At 41.6% G+C, this 21,672-nt stretch overlaps 1 protein-coding gene across 1 annotated transcript in view; it reads left to right on the top strand.

Annotated features, from left to right (window-relative positions):
* Window positions 1-14,782, top strand: part of LOC141083415 (uncharacterized) — a 71,880-nt gene extending 57,098 nt beyond the window's left edge. The window contains exons 20-25 of the mRNA XM_073567662.1: window positions 830-862; window positions 4,398-4,544; window positions 5,258-5,434; window positions 9,375-9,465; window positions 11,456-11,533; window positions 14,161-14,782. Of these exons, the coding sequence (XP_073423763.1) occupies window positions 830-862; window positions 4,398-4,544; window positions 5,258-5,434; window positions 9,375-9,465; window positions 11,456-11,533; window positions 14,161-14,351 (717 nt within the window). The 3' untranslated portion in view covers window positions 14,352-14,782. The remainder of the gene's footprint in view (window positions 1-829; window positions 863-4,397; window positions 4,545-5,257; window positions 5,435-9,374; window positions 9,466-11,455; window positions 11,534-14,160) is intronic.
* The last annotated feature ends 6,890 nt before the right edge of the window (window positions 14,783-21,672 follow it).

The raw sequence follows: 21,672 nt of genomic DNA, 5'->3' as shown, positions 1-21,672 counted from the left end.
GCGATAGACATATTTAGCGTAAACACTTCTTTTTTGAGGTTCTAAGCATGTCTCTCCCACTTGGCAGATATGTGGCATTCATACAAATGTATAAACCAGTTGTTACAAGCATAGTTTGTTTAGCCTTTTAGGAAAATTTTCCTGAAAACGGATCTACTAGTATGCCATGGTGATTCTGTGCCCGGTGCGATCACACTTGAAGCCAAGCTTAAATTTTTTGTCTGCCTTTGGTGATATTTTGTTTTTTACAGGCCATATAAAGGTACATTTATACTGGCCATGTAAAGGTATTGCAGGACTTGTCTTTGAAAAAGCAACATGCACATATAAATAGTATGGGGTGTGAAATCCTACTGACAGATTCCCTTTAAAAGCCAAAAGCTGCAAAATTTTGAATGAAACCCAATTGCAGAAATAATTTTTAACCAACTCCTTTAAGTATTAGAACATAGAAAGATAGGGCAGATAGTACAGTCTTTTTTATGATGTATGCATATTGTAGTTAGAGAGACAGGCATGTCATTCTCCATAAGGAGAAATGTTACTCCTTAGACTCCTTTCATGACGTAATCATTCGGGATAGGGCATTTCTTTTATGACAAATGTGAGATAAAAGTGTGTCTAGACTAGAAAGAGTGAAGCACTATTTGTATTGATTTTGCTTAGTTTTATTTTAGATTTTACTTCTATAGGAAGGAGAAAGGTTCTCGCTTCTGAATTTGGGATCCCAGGGCTTACATTCGGCACCATACTTGATGCTATTAAGAGCAGTTTGGATTTCAAAGGAATTCATCACTTTTTATGTATTTTTTTCATTTTTTTAAAACAGGGAGATGCCGGTGACACTGGAGACAAGGGATTTGTAAGTTAATTAATGTTGCTCTCAAAATAAGTTAACTCCATCCCTACAAGTGTATTTCAGAGGAGAACTTCTCTCACTTACTCAGTGGACAGGTAATAAATATTATCTTCTGGAATACACCTATAACAGCAATTGTTATAACTTTGTCTTAAAAAATCCAAATAAAGGTAATTCATTGTACACATTGTGGTAGATCAGCTCACTCAGCGGTACACAGAGGTAGACACAAGAGCACTCTTTAGGTCCTTTTCTGGTTTATTAGGTGCACGCGGCATAAACTATGGTGAAGTAAAAATAAACACTGCCCTTTGGGCAAAACAAGAAAACAAAACAAAATGGTATATCACAGTCCATATGTCTCTGGGGATCTGCCCGCTAAGGACTAGCAAAAACACATTGCTCAGTTTAGCACCAACACGAGCACTTTCCTGGAGCTAGCCTTTCCAAACACACTGAACACTGAATGCCTAAGGGTATGTGCACACGGTGCGGATTCTGCTGCGGATCCGCAGCGTTTCTGCAGCTGCGGGTCCGCAACAGATTTAGGTGCGTTGTACAGTACTATTGTTTTCAATGGTAAACTGGAAAACGCAGTGCACATGCTGCGGATTTTTCTGCGTGGTTTTGCTGCGGTTTACAATCCGCAGCATGTCAATTCTTTTGTGCAGAATCGCTGCGGTTTCACACCTCATCCGTTGTGATGTGTAAAACCGCAGATAAACCGCAGTCCTGCGGATTTATCTGCGGATTTCACTCCAAAATCCGCAGAGCCAAAAGACTCAGTGTGCACATACTCTAAGAAGGCTGTCTATTTAAACCCTAGACCACACCCTGGAGTAGAGATAAGGTGGACATCCTCCCACCCGCTCTGTTTGTCCACAAAAATCCAGCCCTTAAAAATTGCCAATTAACCCCTCACAAGACATAGGATGCTAGAGCAAACTTCTGGGTTTCAAATCACTGACGCTAAAAACCTCAGTGAAACGTATCTCCCCTCCAGCACTTTCCCAGTGACTTTGTCACAACGTATACACAGCTATTATAGTAGTACAGTCTAGTAGATGCAATATTAGCTACCAGCTTCAAAATTAGTATAGCTTACAGGGAACCAACCACATTGTACATGCATGCCAATCTGTGGACAGCATGCACTGTAGTTATAGTTAGATATGTATCTCAACTTATTTCTTTATATAACATTACTGTTATATTTTCCCTCCCCTTCCCTCCTTCTGTTTTGCCCTTTGTATGTCTTAATAAAGCAACTTAAACCCATTCCGAACCCCTTAGCCTTCCCTTCCCTTTGTCATATGTATAAATGTAACCTCTACATTTAAATGTCATTGCAAAATATTACTGTTATTTTTAAAATGTAATAAAGTTATTTGGAAAATGGAGAAGGAGAAGCTGAACACATTGAGATGAGGGTTTAGTTGGGAAGATTCTATATAGCTTACATTTGATTCATTGAAATCCCTGGTGTTTTCTGTATATGAGTCCAGTGGGTGGTCCTACTAGTGATTGACAACTACCTTTGCATGCACAGTCATACAGAGTAGACTATAGAACCTACATATGTCCAACAGACTGGAGTACTATATTCAAGCAATGAAAAATATAATATTTTATTGGTGTAATCAATTATAATGCAAAACAGTAAAATAAGGACTAAAAAGAGGTAACTCTAGCGAATGGAAGCAGAGGCAAAAGTGATGAAGTTCACATTTGTTTTTTATTTTTTGAATGGAACCTCGGGTCTTCGGTCCGGGGGGCTCAACTAGAGAGCCCCAGGTATCTGTAGTAAGATCCCTCAAACAGGACCAGAGTGGAATACCTGGGGGACACAGGTGCTACCTCCAGTTAGACCCCGGTCTCGTGGCAGCTGTCCCAGCGGGACAAACGCGTAAACAGATATTACAGATATAGTGGAGCTGACCGGCGGACACCGGGTATGAGAGATGAAGCTGGCTCTGGCGAGGGTAGTCAGATTCCGGGTAGATGGGAGGAAGCTGGCTCCAGCAACTTTAGCATCATCCAGAGGTACGGATGGCGAGTGGCGGAACGGGATGGCACTTGAGTATATAGGTACAGGTGTTGTCTTAGGATAGCCAAACAACTGGTCACTGGTATTCTGCGGAAACAAGCAGTAAAAGCAGAGTGCAAACGGAATGCTATAACAGCGCAGACAGAGCAGGAGCAGAACTGGATATAGCAAGAGTAAATACTCGTTGCTCTGGCACCCTCCCTATGATGGAGGGGCCAGAAGTAGTAATCAGTGCACTGCCATTGGTTAATTGAATTTTTCAAAAAATGTGTGTTGTTCCTTTAAGAGACTGGAGGGAAGCGCGCAGGTGTCCTAAGTATTATCCCTGGAGGCCTGCTGGCAGCATGTCAGGAAGTGGGGGAGAAAGAAGCACCAGCAGGACGCTGAGGGACAGAGAGGGAGCGAGGATCCAGACAGGGACCTCGTAGAGGTACAAGGGCAGCCTCGGGAGCAGGAGCGGGTGAGGGACCAGAACTGAGGGCAGGGCCAGAACCGGGTGTAGCAGTAACCGAAGAAAGATCTAAAAGATCCGGGGAAATGCAGATGTATTTGACTATACAATGTGGAGTAAATAGCAGTTCATATGTTAATAGATTTTCTCTGGACTTTGCACTTGCATTTTCTCATCATGGTTAAGCTGTCCATATGATTTATTTTTGATGCTGTTGCTTTCTATTTATCTACACCTCTATCTGTCAAGAGTGAAATGTCCCCGGGCTCTGTGTTTGCACCTTATTACAATGTGCAATTTAACCATGTGATATACTGTTATTCCATACTCCACAATGGTTCATTAGTTACCATGTCACAGATCTGTCCTGATATACTTTTTTTCATATCAGTCATCGCCATTATTTTTGATGCATGCTTTCAGCACTGCGCTATTTGTACTTTTGACTGTGTGAATACATCACTTCTGTGACCTTTTCATTGTTCACATTCTGAGTAACATATGAACTGTTAGTTACTCCACATTGTATAGCCGACTACATCTGCATTTCCTTGGGTCTTTTGGATCCCTGGTTAACCTCTTTTTATTCCTTGTTCTTCTTGTCTTGTATTATAATTGATTACATAAATAAATATTGTATTTTTTATTGCATGAATATAGTACTACAGTCTGTTCGACACATGTAGGTTCTATATTATTTGGAGTTTATTCTTTTTTTTATTCATTCTAATATCCTGAAAGGAGGACCATGTGGTCCAATATGATATCATGCTTCAAAGCCAAAATATTTAATATACAGTATGTCCTGTGAATATTTTTAAACAGAGAAGACTGCCTATCACTGAATAAGACCACCCACTGGACTGATATGCATACAAACACCAGGGATGTCAATGAATCCAAATGCAAATTATGCTCTAACTTTTCTCATAAAAATGTGTATCAATCTGATCAACAAATCTTGCCCTATAACTTGTTGCCTACAGATCAGATACCATTTTCAACATGACAGGTTCTCACTATATTTCATGTCTCTACAGCAAGGAAAACGAGGTAGTGCAGGACAAGCCGGTCAACTGGGCAGGACAGGTGCTCCTGGATCACCAGGTCCTAGAGGCTATCCTGGACCTACTGGGGATCGTGGAGTACAGGGCTCCCCAGGCCCTCCTGGATTACCTGGGCTACAGGTAAGCAAATTATTTTGGCAATCTTGATAGACAGTACCGTATTATAGATCAGAGCTTCTCAAACATTTTCTACCTAAGCCCTCCAGACAGACTACAAGGATGCTTGGGTCATATCATACACTGTGGAAGGTTGTAACAAAATTTAAATTTCTCTCATCCTTGTCTCCTAAACCTACTTTTATTTGATGTTTTTATTAATTCTTGTGCTCAATTAGTAAAACCTGTGTTTGTTAATGAGAAAAATGGAGAGTTTATTGGTCTTGATTATATTCCAGATTTAGTGTAGTGATACGATACCTGTGTACATTTATTCAGTTACTCAAATTCAATAATTCTTTGACTAATGGCCACTCACTCTGGCCAATATGCACTGTATAGGGACAGAACAATGATGATAAATCATGCACGCTGTTGCCGAAGATTCCCTGTTTACACGGGGCGAATGTGCTGCCGACAATGATCCAATCAGCTGGAAAATGAGTGGTTTGCCCATTTGTTTGCTGATCGGTGGCATACTTACATAGATTGATGATGAAAAATGAGTTGTCTTATGGAGGATGTTTTTTTTGTCAAATATCAAACTGTAAATTGGCCTTAAGTTTAGAATTATATTTTCTCTTATTTCTTGTAATGTAAATGAAACATTTTAATGTTGGTTGGTTCGGTCTCAGTCAATGGTGGTTTTTAACGACTTCCTTCACTTATTCTAAAAGGGACCTGACATGCCAGATAATCTTGTATATGAGTTGTGCCGCAAGGTGGTAATAGAATCAACATCAAAGCATGCAGCCAGCATTAGAGGAAAGTGTGCTAGTGGCTGTCCAACAGCAGGTGCATCAATAGTTGGACCACCAGGACCACCTGGAGTTACAGGGAAAGCTGGAAAGAAGGTGAGAACAAGCAATTAAACTGCAGTTTATAATGACTTCATGAAACAGGTAGATCTATGTTTGTACATATAGATGTACACACATGCATAGCTCTATATTTTTATATATGTACATATCTGTATATACACCGCGCACAATTATTAGACAATTTGTATTTGTGATGATTCATTTGGCTATTTAACAACTACAGTGCTGTCAGTCAATCCAAAAGGTTTATAAAACCTGAATATTTATGAAAGTATAATTAAGGTTTTGCCTTTCTTTGGAGAATGTGTGTGCATAATTATTGGGCAACTATTAGTGTGCAGAATTATGCAATTAAATGAAAAACATAAATTTCCCCATTTCAATTACCGTATTTATTTTCTTCTGTTAGGCCATGTTCAGACTCAGTATTTGGTCAGTATTTTACATCAGCTATTTGTCAAAACCAGGAGTGGGTGAAAAATGCAGAAGCGGTGACGTGATTCTATTATACTTTTCCTCTCACTATTCCACTCCTGATTTTGGCTTACAAATACTGAGGCCAAATTCTTACTAAATCCTGATTACGTGAACGTGGCCTTAGAGTGAGAATAATAACCAAACAAATCAAAATGTGCAAAAATACATTTCTGACATTTCAAAAACATATCAGTGACCAATATATAACCCCCCTTTGTTTCAATAACAAAATATACAGTGGGGCAAAAAAGTATTTAGTCAGTCAGCAATAGTGCAAGTTCCACCACTTAAAAAGATGAGAGGCGTCTGTAATTTACATCATAGGTAGACCTCAACTATGGGAGACAAACTGAGAAAAAAAATCCAGAAAATCACATTGTCTGTTTTTTTTTCATTTTATTTGCATATTATGGTGGAAAATAAGTATTTGGTCAGAAACAAAATTTCATCTCAATACTTTGTGATATATCCTTTGTTGGCAATGACAGAGGTCAAACGTTTTCTGTAAGTCTTCACAAGGTTGCGACACACTGTTGTTGGTATGTTGGCCCATTCCTCCATGCAGATCTCCTCTAGAGCAGTGATGTTTTTGGCTTTTCGCTTGGCAACACGGACTTTCAACTCCCTCCAAAGGTTTTCTATAGGGTTGAGATCTGGAGACTGGCTAGGCCACTCCAGGACCTTGAAATGCTTCTTATGAAGCCACTCCTTCGTTGCCCTGGCGGTGTGCTTTGGATCATTGTCATGTTGAAAGACCCAGCCACGTTTCATATTCAATGCCCTTGCTGATGGAAGGAGGTTTGCACTCAAAATCTCACGATACATGGCCCCATTCATTCTTTCATGTACCCGGATCAGTCATCCTGGCCCCTTTGCAGAGAAACAGCCCCAAAGCATGATGTTTCCACCACCATGCTTTACAGTAGGTATGGTGTTTGATGGATGCAACTCAGTATTCTTTTTCCTCCAAACATGACAAGTTGTGTTTCTACCAAACAGTTCCAATTTGGTTTCATCAGACCATAGGACAGTCTCCCAAAACTCCTCTGGATCATCCAAATGCTCTCTAGCAAACTTCAGACGGGCCCGGACATGTACAGGCTTAAGCAGTGGGACACGTCTGGCACTGCAGGATCTGAGTCCATGGTGGCGTAGTGTGTTACTTATGGTAGGCCTTGTTACATTGGTCCCAGCTCTCTGCAGTTCATTCACTAGGTCCCCCCGCATGGTTCTGGGATTTTTGCTCACCGTTCTTGTGATCATTCTGACCCCACGGGGTGGGATTTTGCGTGGAGCACCAGATCGAGGGAGATTATCAGTGGTCTTGTATGTCTTCCATTTTCTAATTATTGCTCCCACAGTTGATTTCTTCACTCCAAGCTGGTTGGCTATTGCAGATTCAGTCTTCCCAGCCTGGTGCAGGGCTACAATTTTGTTTCTGGTGTCCTTTGACAGCTCTTTGGTCTTCACCATAGTGGAGTTTGGAGTCAGACTGTTTGAGGGTGTGCACAGGTGTCTTTTTATACTGATAACAAGTTTAAACAGGTGCCATTACTACAGGTAATGAGTGGAGGAAAGAGGAGACTCTTAAAGAAGAAGTTACAGGTCTGTGAGAGCCAGAAATCTTGATTGCTTGTTTCTGACCAAATACTTATTTTCCACCATAATATGCAAATAAAATGAAAAAAAAACAGACAATGTGATTTTCTGGATTTTTTTTTCTCAGTTTGTCTCCCATAGTTGAGGTCTTCCTATGATGTAAATTACAGACGCCTCTCATCTTTTTAAGTGGTGGAACTTGCACTATTGCTGACTGACTAAATACTTTTTTGCCCCACTGTATATATATACAAACACCAGCGCTCCGCTGGAAGTAGGTAGAATAAGATAACTTGTGGGAAGCTGCTGGTGATTGAAAACAGGTTCCGTGTATGACCTGTATATAATGTAAAAAAAACAATAATACTGATAATCACCGCGCTAACCCACTATGGAATTTTCAGGAATTATTACCAAAAATTATGTTTACATAGATGTACTTACTACTGGTAAGTGATCAAGCCTATTCAGTGTGGATCATTGATAGGATGATGTGGGTATCCAGCAGCGTTGTGGGATTGTATTTCCACTAGTAGAAATCAAAAAATAGGAAATAAATGGGCAGAGCTAGATAGCAATGTTGTCATTACCTAGAAAAGGAGGGGTTAATTGTACTTACTTGCTGGTGAGTAGATAAATGCTCTGCCAGGTTAGTGTAGACAACTTGATTTGAAAAACGTAGTACTAAGGGATGATGTACCCTGTATGACTTTTATTGGTAAACTCCCTTAAAATAAGTGAAATAGTGTTTGAGACCATTAAATTGATAGCAGGAAGGGAACAGTGAGTTTTATAAAACTGGTGTACTCACTAATTCCCCCATATATAATATGTCACAGGACTTCCGTTGTTGAGGCTCCTGCAATGCTGAGGGGCCGTTCCCTGGTCAGCACAGTGGGTGTTTATACCCTGATAAAAAATATATGTATCCACAGGGGAGATTTACTAGTCACACTTAAGTCGGAGGTGCAGGGTATGCACTGCAGGTTTAGTGAACTAACCTTGCCGTTGGTGATAGAGCGTGCAGGTCCTCAGTGCTTGTGACCGCTGTGTAGCGTAGTGCAGTGGGAGGATAAGCGCTGTGCTGGGGACTGCTGCAAACCGCCAAAAGTCTCGCGTGCTCCGGCCGGAAGCACGCTGAGGATGCGGCAAGGGAGAGAGGGGCAGGGTTGTGGAGTGACGTCACCAAGCTAGGCGGACGGGTGCACGGAGGGCACCATTTCCAACGCGTTTCGAGGAACGCTCTTCCTCTTCATCACATTCCCGCTACACAGCGGTCACAAGCACTGAGGACCTGCACTCTCTATCACCAACCAGCAAGGTTAGTTCACTAAACCTGCAGTGCATGCCCTGCACCTCCGACTTAAGTGTGACTAGTAAATCTCCCCTGTGGATACATATATTTTTTTATCAGGGTATAAACACCCATACTGAACTGCACCTGAATTTAGCCAACTTCGAGGAAAAATGCTCTGGAATCCAAACACAAATCCGAATGAGCTACGTTCATGCTGAATTTGAGATTGGCGAGCGTGTTCTGAACAAGTTCACACATCTCTAAATTAAGGACCACATTTTTTGATGAAAGATTTTCTATGAAAAAGACCCAAGTGTGATTGAGGACTTAGATTTACTCCAGTCCTAAATAATTTAACAGCATTGTCCAAACCCATCAGATGAGATTAGGATCATTATATCAATTATTTGCAGTTAATCAATAGCTGTGCAATGAATTTATTTACACCCAAGTTTGCTTGAAGATTGCATCAAGTGATGCTGTGCTTATTTCCTCTATATGGATTAATAAATGAAATGTTCCAGTTTGTGAAATACTAAAATTAAGTCAAATGTTTTTTTATAAAAAAAAAAAGAAGATAATTAATATGAATTTTTAAAGGGAAAACCTGGCGCTTCTGGAATAAATGGCAAACGTGGCCCCAGAGGACCTATTGGACTTCCTGGGCAAAAAGGAGCTGAGGGTGATCAAGGTATGCTAATGACATAAAGTAAATTGTAAATACTTATGGCATCCATATTCATTAGATAAATGTCTACAAATCATGACAATTTTAGCCACATCCACTTAAAATCTAATGTGTATGATTGACCATCCAGATTTTCCCTTGATAGACGACATGAGGGAAAGTAAAGCCCCCGTTACACATAACGATGTCCCAGCGATCGCACCAACGATCCAACATGATGGGATCACTGGGACATCGTTAGGCTGATCGCTGGTGAGCTGCCACATAGACAGCCCCAGGTATCAGGACCACTGACGCTGGATGCTGGTTTCTAATGCAAATGTCGGGTATCCAGGAGCCGCGGCTCCTGGATACCCACTGTTTACCTTGGAAACCGGCGTACACACTGGTTTCCAAGGTAAACATTGGATATCTAAGAGCCGCGCAACTCCTGGATACCCGCTGTTTACCTTGGAAACCAGCGTGTACGCCGGTTTCCAAGGTAAAGAGCGGGTATCCAGGAGCCGGAAGCATAAACTCCCAGCCATTGTCTGCCCCCCAGAAAGGAGCAGAAAGCACATGACAAAAATGAATCAATCCCTCCCATGCCCATATACCCATCACACATCCTCCATCCCATAGGCACATCTTCCCTGTTAAAGGGATCATTGGTATGGAAATCAGGGCAATTCCACTAAGCGCTCTGGTTCTGACCCCAGGCCCCTCTTAAAGGGATCCCTGGTACGGAAGTGAGGGCAAATCCACTCTGCGCTTTGGTACCGACCCCAGGCTCTCTTAAAGGGATTTCCTGTATGGAGGTTAGGGCAAATCCCTCAGCGCTCTGAATCTGACTCCAGGATTCTATTGAAAGGATCATTGGTATGCAAGTCAGGGCAATTCCACTCAGCTCTCAGGTTCTCACCCCAGGCCCCTCTTAAAGGGATCCCCAGTATGGAAGTGATGGCAAATCCACTCTGCGCTCTGATTCTGACCCCAGGCCCCTCTTAAAGGGATCCCCTGTATGGAAGTGAGGGCAAATCCACTCTGCGCTTTGGTATTGACCCCAGGCCTCTCTTAAAGGGATCTCCGGTATGGACGTTAGGGTAAATCCCTCAGTGCTCTGATTCTCACCCCTTGCTTCTATTAAAGGGATCATTGGTATGGAAGTCAGGGCAAATCCACTCAGCGCTCTGGTTCTGATGCCAGGCCTCTCTTAAAGGGATCACTGGTATGGAAGTTAGGGCCATTCCACTTAGCGCTCTGGTTCTGACCCCAGGCTGATGGGATGATGTGGGATATTAGAGGTAGTAGTCTGGTGCCTCTGGCTGATGGGATGATGTGGGATATTAGGGGTAGTAGTCCGCTGGCTCTGGCTGACTGGATGATGTGGGATATTAAGGGGAGCAGTCCGGTGGCTCTGGCTGACAGGATGATGTAGGATATTAGGGGTAGTAGTCCGGTAGCTCTGGCTGATGGGATGATGTGGGGTATTAGGGGTAGCAGTCCGGCGGCTGTGACGGGATGATGTGGGATATTAGTGGTAGTTGTCTGGTGGCTATGGCTGACAGAATGATGTGGGATATTAGGGGGTAGTAGTCTGGTGGCTTTGATGGGATGACGTGGGATATTTGTAGTCCGGTGGCTCTGGCTGATTGAACGATGTGGGATATTAGGGGTAGTAGTCCGGTAGCTCTGGCTGACGGGATGATGTGGGATGTTATAGTGAATGTGGCTATGCGGAGTGGGCGGGGCTATACACTCAGAGATATATATATATATATAATATATATATAGGTATAATCCTTATAATTTGTTATAACTAACTGTAGTTAGTTACTATGCCCGGGCAGCGCTGGGCTCTTCAGCTAGTGTATTACATAATTCTAAATTCTATTTGGGGAATAATTTCATTAGCAAAGAACTACAGGTTGTTTTGTGACATTAACTTGTTCTTTTAACTGACAGCTACTTGGGTTTTGCATATATTCATGTTTATTATTCTTATATATTTCAGGTGAGAAGGGTGAGAAAGGACAGAGAGGAGAACAAGGCACAGGACTACCAGGCCCAGATGGAGTTCAAGGACCAAGAGGTAAACAGACTGGCAAAAAGGAAGTTTTAGGCTATGTGCCCACGTAGCGTTTAAATCCAGACACTGAAAACCGGACTCCTTCCCAGAAATCGCGCGTTTTTTCCGCGTGATTTCACCGCGATTATGCCGCGATTTTCGTGTGCGATATTCAAGCACTTTCCAAGCAATTAGAAGCATCGCTTGGAAAGTGATTAACAGGTTGGTCACTCTCGTTAAACATAGTGTTTGACAAGTGTGACCAGGTTTTTACTATTGAGGCCGCCTATGCGGCATCAATAGTAAAAGAGAGAATGTAAAAAATAATTAAAAAATAAAAAATCGGGGTATATTTACCTTCCGACGTCCCGCGCTGCCATCACGGGCCTCAGCGTTCCCAGTAATGCCTTGCGAGACCTGTGATGACGTTGGTCTCGCGTTGCTATAGCGATCTCACGAGACTGCTAGAGTCACGCGAGACTACGTCATTACAGGACCTTGCCGCAAAGCATTACTGGGAACGCTGAGGCCCGGGATGGCAGCGCGGGACGTCGGAATGTAAATATACCCCGATTTTTTTTATTCTTTTTTTTACAGGGGTATGGTACCCAGGGCCTGGAGGACAGTCTCCTCTCCTCCACACCGTGGGTACCAACCGCACATGAGATGCTTAACTTCGCGCATGGTGGGCATAGCCACATGCGGGAAGTAAGCGATTCTCATGCATTCCTATGGGTGCGGAATCACGGGAATTCTTTGCGATTCCGCACAAAAGAATGAGCATGCTGCGATTTTTTCCGCGATGTGATTCTGCCGCGGAAAAAAGCGCAGCATTAGCACGGCATGTGCGGAATGCCATAGGAATGCATGGGGTGCGTTCTGTACAAGATTTTTAAACATTTTTGCAGCGTTTTCGCGACAAAAATGGCGGCAAAAACGCTTAAAAATCGCATCGTGGGCACACGGCCTTAATATATGAAATATGTCATAGAATGTATTGCAAAATTATAAAATCTTATACCAAATCCTTCTCTGACATGATAAAGTATGTTACAATTAAGTCAACACATTCACTTTGTAAAATCACTTTTCAGATGATCCGCATTCATGATTAATAAAGCCTTTGGAATTATTACATAGAAAGTCATATTCAGCCTTCTGCATTTTAAAAAAATTTTTTTTGATATTTAAAAAGAGATGTCAAAAAAGTTTTTCTGCAAATGTTAAAAACGGTCATACAGATGACATACCTATCATATGCAATTGAAAAATCGTCTGTTTTTTTTCTGGATGAAAAGGGACAATTTTTTATACAGCCATCTGAATGGTCCACCAGGTCCACTTTGTACAGTGTGTATATTTGGGGTATGAGCTGAGAAACAGTCAAAAGGGGCTATGCAGAAAGAGTCTGCAGTCCTATATAGGCCTAATGGTTGCTAAAGAATACTTGGCATCGGTTTGAGCAGATATCACCAATATATCTTTATTTTACTGCTGCTTTTTCCTATACATTCGGCCATCTTAAGAGATATCTTTACTAAGCAGCATAGATAGTGACCAGTGGATGAGAGTCTTTATAATCTGTGTGTCTGTTGAAGGTTATCTTGAAAGGTGTGCCGATCATGAAGTCCACAATTGTTGTGAACGGAGTTTTAATTCCATTTCTATCACTGATCTAGCAGAAATAGAAATTGGAGAATGACCTCAGCATATTCCTTTGATCTAAAGGCTTTCTATTTCTCTAAGTTCTTGAGAGATCTTTGTAAGAACAGACTGCAGACTGTTTATGCAGGGGGCTCATCGTATATTTTGCATTAGAGATAACTTTTACTTAATTTATTTATTTTGTATTTTATTTTACTCATTTGTATAGCACATTAATTCCACAGCGCATTACAAACATTATCGGAACTGTCCCCGATGGGGCTGACAATATAGAATCCCTATCAGTATGTCTTTGGACTATGGGAGGAAACTGGAGAACCTGGAAGAAATCCACGCAAACACGGGGAGAACATACAAACTCCTTGCAGATGGTGTTCTTGGTGGGATTTGAACCCAGGACCACAGCGCTGCAAGGCTAACCACTGAGCCACCATGCTGCCCTAACATACATACAACCACAAAATATGGAAACATTAATATTGCATCGGAATAAGGCATATAATGAATGGTACCAAAATAGACCTCTCCCTAAAATTTTGTTGAGTCTATATTTTCTGATGTGAATTCCTACCTCTGTTCATCTTTTGGAAAAATTGGGATATACAATTCGTAGATTCCTTTATATCTAGCACCTATGTAAATAGATCTAATATAAAGCTAAATGCACAGAAGTTTTCGAATTCTCGATGACAATAAATGGAATATATTTATGGTGTTGTTCAGCATTACTGTATAATTTTCCCTGATTCTATCTGCAGGAATAGCACTTTTGTAGATTTTAGGTTGGCCAGAAGGTGGAATGGAAAATGTGACTTTGGAACATTCATCACTTGTTTCTCAGCACCAGTTCCTGTCATTTTGACACATCCTGTAAAATAGCTTACACACTGAGAAAACACTCACTCTAGATATGTATATTCTCATTGATTCGTCTTATGGATTGCAAATGTTCCTGTAGTTTAACTATTTGTATTTCAATTTTATAGGTTATCCAGGATACCCAGGAGTTGCCAAGGATGGACAACCTGGACCAGAAGGACCTCCTGGTGACAGTGGTCCCCCAGGCCAGCAGGGGAGACCAGGCTTTGCTGGGGTTCCAGGATTCTGTGAAGCCAGGGACTGTAGCATTAATGCTCCATCAATGCTGAATGAGCAGGGGCTGAGAAACGCATTCTGATTAAAAGTCTGACCGACACAGACCAGGACAATGGCCGGGTGCAAATTCTCTTTATGTGGCATAAAAATGTGATGGATCTGTGCAAAAATGACTTATTAGGCTAATGGACATGCAGATTAATCAAGAAGATGGTGAAACCACCAAAACATTCCTGGTGTCTGTACATCTGATGTTCTCAAATGTGTCATCTACCAATACCTACCAATATTCACCTCCATCCTAAACTGTGAGATGCACGAAGACAACCTTGTTAATTCAACATGAAGATGAGATTTTTCAGAACTTTTCTAGTTGTTATTTAGGTGTTTTGTTCAACAGTCACAGATTCAAATTTGTGTTTCAAATAGTGATATATACAGAATAAAGTTTTGGTGTATGTGGCAAGAAAGTCCAGTTGCCTGTTAAATAAACATACATTCACTTTGCAGTTTTTTTTGGCAGATTTAATTTATATTCTAAAATAATTAAAATACTTTTTCTTTATAACTTATGTATTGATAAATGCGTGTTTTGTATGTCATATTTTATGTGTAGACATCTTTAATGTTGTTTAGTATAAAGCAGTGACACATCACCATTGAAATATATTAACAAATTGCCCATAAAAGCAAATAAATACCTACTGCTTTCCACCTATTTAAGAAAACAAAGACCACAATTCAGCAAAGTGTTTACTATAGAAATCTGGACAACAACTCTGACAACAGCTGACCGGCAGGGGTGGCGGGTGTTGGACACCAACGGATCAGGCATTGATGACCTATCCTAAGGAAAGGTCATCCATGCTAAATTAGTGGACAACTGCTTTAATCTCGCTTTAATCTCAGAGGCGCACACCTCTTATTGAATCAGGCATCTCTGATTCCACCATGCCCCCTTAGCAAAACTGGCGTGAACAATGTTGATCTTCATGAATTAGGATCTATTATATTTTATTTATTATTATTATTATCATCATTATCTTAAAAAAATGGAATTAAAACTCCAAAGTATTGGCAGTTATATACTGTATGTGTATATTTGTATACATATATGTTGTCTTGCTGCATGAAAAGTAATTCAAAGGATGAAATCTTAATAGTTTAAAGAGACATGATAATGACAATGCCCCACCGACAAGTAAATAGGATCACCCAGTTTCATAGTTTTAAGGTTGTAAGAAGACACAATTCCACCGAGCTCATCCTAAAACCTAAGATGTATCCAAAAGAATGTCTAGATTTATGATTCTTTATTTAGATTATGAACCTAAAAAGAAAAAGGATGCAAATGCCATAAAAGTACAAAATTTATTGAAGCATATTAATTAAAAAAAAAAAAATAATTAAAAATAATTCAGGGACACAAATGCAAAAATATTCCACTTTTTTAAGGAAATGCACCGTGCGTAAAACCAAACACTGGTAGAAAGGTCGCCAATATACTTAGCTCATTTCAGGCTCTGATTAGGCTTGTACAAAAATACATGTGTATAGAATTATAATAAACTTCCAAAAATAAATTTTTCAAGCCTATGAACAATGTTTAACCCAATGATGAGTAAAAAAGCCCAAAAGGAACAAAGGATTATCACACTTAGTAAATATGCATAAAATATTTAATCATATAAAAAAATAAGTGCTAAATTTTACCAATGCCTAATATAAAAACTGCTTCCTAAAGAAAAATGCACTGAACAGTGTCACACATTCTTTATGTAAATACATTCGATAAGCTACCCTTAAACGTAGCATAGAAATAGGAGAAGTAAAACAGGCAATATTTAAAACTCCATTAATGCATATATATATCAGATAATCAAGTGAATAGCCCATAAGGGAAAAGTGCAGGCTGTAACATCAAATAAAAAAAAATCAGTGAGGCAAAACACAGAGGGTGCAGGTAGGGTGAATAAACCTGACATATTACCTTTAAGTGGCAGACAGACTCTGACGTGCGTTTCACGTTTAGCTTTTTCTTAACACTGATGTCCCAGCCTAGGTCAGTGCTCCAAGAGCACAGATCGTAGGCTGCTGCCTTGCAAGACCAGGCATAGCCTAGACCTGCTCTGATTGGCACGATCGACGATTACATCGATCGTGCCAATCACAGGGCACAGCCACGTTGTGACCTGGCTGTGACCTGCACAGGATCGGAGCTGTAAGAGCACCGATCCTAGGCTGGTGCCTGGCAACACCAGGGCCAGCTCCGATTTGTGCAATCACTGTCATTATTGATCGCACCAATGACAAGGCACAGCAGCGGTGTGACCGCACTCAACGTCCTCACAGTAGCTGAAGATTTGTGCAGAGCTATCATACTATTGGATCATCTCTGTACTGGGCCTTGTGGTGCCACAGAAGCTTGTGACACCACAATCCCTCACTTCTGGAGAAAAAAGAACAGAGAAAGAAGACAGAACAGAGAATAAAGAAGAGAGAAGACAACCGTAAATTTTTTGATCATTGATCTCTGGCAGATCTCTCCTCATCCACCACAATCCCCCTCTTCTCCCTTCCCTGTCATTTTACCCCATCCTCCCCACCTTTGCGCCTCCTCCGTGTGCACATCCAGCAGCAGCTAAGCATTGATTAGTAACACAGTTCACCGATCAGCACTTGTGTTTGCTGTTTTCCACTTTTCTTTTTAACCCCCATTTGCGCCACCTCCGTGCGCACATCCAGTAGCTGCTGAGCTTTGATTAGTGACACAGTTCTCTCATCAAAGCATGTGCCTGCTGTTTTATACAGTTTTCTTTTTTTCTTCTCTTTGTGCCACCTCCGTGCGCACATCCAGAAACCGCCGAACTTTGATTAGTGACACAGTTCACTCATCAGAGCACTTGCCTACTGTTTTACACACTTTTCTTTTTCTCCCGCCCTTTGCACCACTTCCGTGCGCACATCCAGTAGCCAATGAGCATTGATTAGTGATGCAGTTCACTCATCAGCACTCGTGCCCACTGTCTTTTGTACTTTTCTTATCACTGACTTTTTTTTTTTTATCCCTGGTTGCTGCTTTTATTCTTTTAGCTTTTTATTTTCAAACAAAAATGTTTACACCAAGCACTCTCTCACACACACAACTAAATAAAGTACTGACACAATCACCACATACATAAAAAAATGTCGTCCTGCTAGTCCTAAAAACGCTATTCAGTGGAGGTATATGCTTTCCTTGCCTCCAACACTGGTAGCGAAGGAGAAGATCCCACCTTTATTTTTTAGACTAGTCCTCCTCCTTGTCTGCCTCCTCTTCCTGCTCAGGTGCTGCTGAACTGCTACACAGACACCACAGGACAGACGGTGAAGCAGAAGCCCCTAATCCAGAAGATGATCTAGTGCCCCCCATTACTGACCTTGTATGCACCCCGTCCCCTGAAAATTCTGAGCTACTGATTCCCAGTTCCTGATTTTTGGCATAATCAGGAACCAAGTTTGACACCACTGACCTCACAGAACTAGACTTTTTCAAAGTCTTTTTCCTCTGAGGTTTTTTTTAACCTCATGGTGGGCCAAACTAATTTGTACTCATCAATTTTTGGCACAAAACTCTGATTCATCATTTTCTAGCTGGTCACAAAAATCATTTTTGTGGAAAAAATATGATTTTTTATTTTCACAGCTCTACATTATAAACTTTAGTAAAACACTTGGGGGTTTAAAGTGCTCACCACACATCTAGATAAGTTCCCTGGGGGGTTTAGTTTCCAAAATAGGGTCACTTGTTTGGTGTTTCAACTAGGCACATCAGGGGCTCTCCAAACGCGACTTGGCGTCTGATCTCAATTCCAGGAAATTTTGTGTTGAAAGTCAAACACCACTCCTTCCCTTCCGAGCTCTACCATGCACCCAAACAGTAGGGGGGTATCAGCGTACTCTGGACAAATTAAACAACATCTTTTGGGGTTCAATTTCCCTGATTACCCTTGGGAAAATAAAAAAAATTGGGGGCTAAAAGATCATTTTTGTGGGAAAAATATGATATTTCAAGGCTCTACATTATAAACTTTAGTGAAACACTTGTGGATTCAAAGTGCTCAACACATATCTAGATAAGTTCCTGTTAGGGCTGGCGGAACGCACCAAATTATAAAATAATAGTAGGTGTGTTCGCAGCCCGGGGTCTACCGTGCAGAAGTGGTACACTGCTGCTAGGTAGTAGCGGGAGTATAAAGCAGTGTGGAAAGGTCACACGTGGGTTAACGTCAACCAGTGTGAACAGAAGCGAACTCTGTTAACTCACAGAGCCGCACTACCGCTGAACATAAATGCCGGAGCCTGTTTAGCTCACAGAGCCTGACCAAGGAGCACACAGAAATTGGTCACAGAACTATGCCCCAAGGACATGGGGTCAGAGTCCCTCTAGACCTTCTGAGCGCGCGGCGTCGCAACTGTGGATGCCGCTATAGACGCTGACTATGGAGTGTAGAGCACGTGCACGGAGGCATGCCGAGTCACTGGTGGAGACTGATGCCTGTCTCAGACTCTGTCCTATCTACACCTAAGCCTGGGTGCTTAACAGGCTAGGCTGCACAACACAGGCGTACCAAGGGTAGGGATTTCTTAATGAGTCATTCACCAGAGACATTCATACATGCATACAACACTCACTCCTCATAGTCTATACTAGCGCATGGGCGAGTGGCCATGCGAACCTTTTACAGCCGCGTGCTTCCGGGACCTTCCTGGCCTTTTGGATGGACCAATCCGAGCTGGAGAAGAACCTGAGCACGTGACCTTCGGTCTCCAATGGGAGATCACTCCACAGGCATGCTCAGTGGACCGAAAGGAGGACTTAGCCCCTGGAGAGACTCGCTGCTGGCCAGCCTGCGTTGCTGTATGTGGACCAGAGGTGGCAGCAGCCAGCAAGCCCACAGTGCTTCTCTGAGCAGAGCGCTGGGAACGATGAGTCTGCTGAGCAGGCTCCTCTGTGGCTGAAGGAGAATGGGAGACCGCCGAGTGTAAGGCTCTGGATTCCTGCTGTGCAGTGGCAGGAACCTGACGCCTAACAGTTCCTTGGGGTTCTAGTATCCAAAATGGGGTCTCTTGTGGTGGTTTTCACTGCTTAGGCACATCACGGGCTCTCCATACGCGACATGGCGTCCAATCTCAATTCCAGCCAATTTTGCATTGAGAAAATCAAACGGCACTCCTTCTCTTCTGAGCTCTGCCATGCACCTAATCAGTAGTTTTTCCCCATATATAGAGTATCAGCATGTTCAGGAGAAATTGTGTTACAAATTTTGTGGTTCATTTTTTCCTGTTACCCTTGTGAAAATAAAAAAAGAGTCTAAATTTACAATTTAGTGAAAAAAAGTTAAATGTTCATTTTTTCCTTTCACATTCCATTAATTCCTGTGAAGCACCTGAGGGGTTAATAAACTTCTTGAATGTGGTTTTGATGAGTTGAGAAATGCAGTTTTTAGAATGGTGTAACTTTGGGTATTTTTTGACATATAGACCCCTCAAAGTGACTTCAAATGTGAGGTGGTCCCTAAAAAAATGGTTTTGTAAATTTTGTTGCAAAAATGAGAAATCGCTGGTCAACTTTTAACTCTTATAACTTTCTAACAAAAAAAATTTGTTTAAAAAATTGGGCTATTGTAAAGTAGACATGTGGGAAATATTATTTATTAACTATTTTGTGTGACATATTTCTCTGATTTAAGGGCATAAAAAGTTTGAAAATTTCTAAATTTTCCAAGTTTTGGCCAAATTTCCATTCTTTACACAAATAAACGCAAGTTATATCAAAGAAATGTTATCACTAACGTCAAGCACAATATGTTATGGAAAAAAAAAATCTCAGAATCACCAAGATCCATGGCAGTGTTCCAGAGTTATTACCTCATAAAGGGACAGTGGTCAGAATTGTAAAAATTGGCCCGGTCATTAATGTGCAAACCACCCTCTGGGGTAAAGGGGTTTAAAGAACATTTGTACTGGTTTACAGCTAGGACTTCTCAGAATGTGCGTGACAACGATACATAATGATGCAGCCCGACAATGATTTTCAAGACAGAACTCATCCAGTCTTCATAATGCTCACAAATAACAACATTTCATTCCCAACTTTCATGCTTATTGGGAAAGATTATAATTATCTGTGAAGTGCTGATACTTTCCTAGTGATTCATGTAAAACTGCTGTGATGCAGCACGGTACACGCTTATCCATTATTTATATCCTCCAAACAAACTTCCAAGGCATAACATTGCACAATATTGGCTTTCATGGTCGCTGAAGCATGTCTGTATAATACCTTACAGTATCATGCTCAGTAAACTTTCTATAACATAATAATGCTGTAAGAACTGATGGCAAACAGTTTTGACTGACGAAGAGCCATCATTGTCATCTCCAGTGGCTTTCTCTGGTTAGATCTATGGAACTAAACAAGCAGTCTGTAACAAAGATTAACTTTGTTTGGGTGGTTCATCCCAACAATTACTGTGCGCTGAATGTATTTGTCTGCATGTGAATGTCATACAGGTGAGCAGCTTTGTTCTATTCTTTATTCAGCAATTTAAACATTGCACTAACAAAATATTTTAAATGTGAAGAACGATACATGCTGTTTAAGGTGTATTCCTGTAAACTATGAAGTTAGCTATTGTTCTGGCACCCTCAACTTTGTGCTTAAAGGGAATCTGTCACCCCATTTTTCGACAATGCTGCCGGCACCGACATCAGGGGCTTATCTACAGCATTCTGTAATGAAGTAGATAAGCCCCCAATGTAACCTGAAAGAGAAGAAAAAGGAGTTATATTATACTCACTGTTGCGTTCGGTCCGGTCCGATGGGTGTTGCCGTCCGGTCCGGCGCCTCCCATCTTCTAAAGGTGATGTCCTCTTCTTTGCTTCCCGTCGTGGCTCCTGCGCAGGTGCACTGCTCTGCCCTGTTGAGGGCAGAGCAGAGTACTGCAGTGTGCAGGCGTCTGGAGTGGTCTGGCGCCTGCGCACAGCAGTATTCTGCTCAACAGGACAGAGCAGTGCGCCTGCACCGGAGCCACAACAGGCAGCAAAGAAGAGGACGTCACCGTTAGAAGATGGGACCGCAACACCCATCGGACCAAGACTAGACCGCTCCCCGGTGAGTATAATCTAACTCCTTTTTATTCTCTTTCAGGGTACATTGGCGGCTTATCTACAGCATTACAGAATGCTGTAGATAAGCCCCTGATGGCGGTGCTGGCAGCTCATAGTCGAAAAATGGGGTGACAGATTCCCATTAAGAAAAGGCAGTTGACAGCTAAACTCTTTCCTATCGATGCATTGAAGTAGACGCAGGGGGTCCTTTACAACTTTTATTGATAGAATCAGTGTAAAACTACAAGAAA

This window comes from Dendrobates tinctorius, unplaced genomic scaffold (genome assembly GCF_039654945.1).
Source record: "Dendrobates tinctorius isolate UK_male_01 unplaced genomic scaffold, ASM3965494v1 ptg000004l, whole genome shotgun sequence".
NCBI classification, from domain to species: Eukaryota; Metazoa; Chordata; class Amphibia; order Anura; family Dendrobatidae; genus Dendrobates; species Dendrobates tinctorius.
This window is presented reverse-complemented; position numbering and strand designations above follow the sequence as displayed.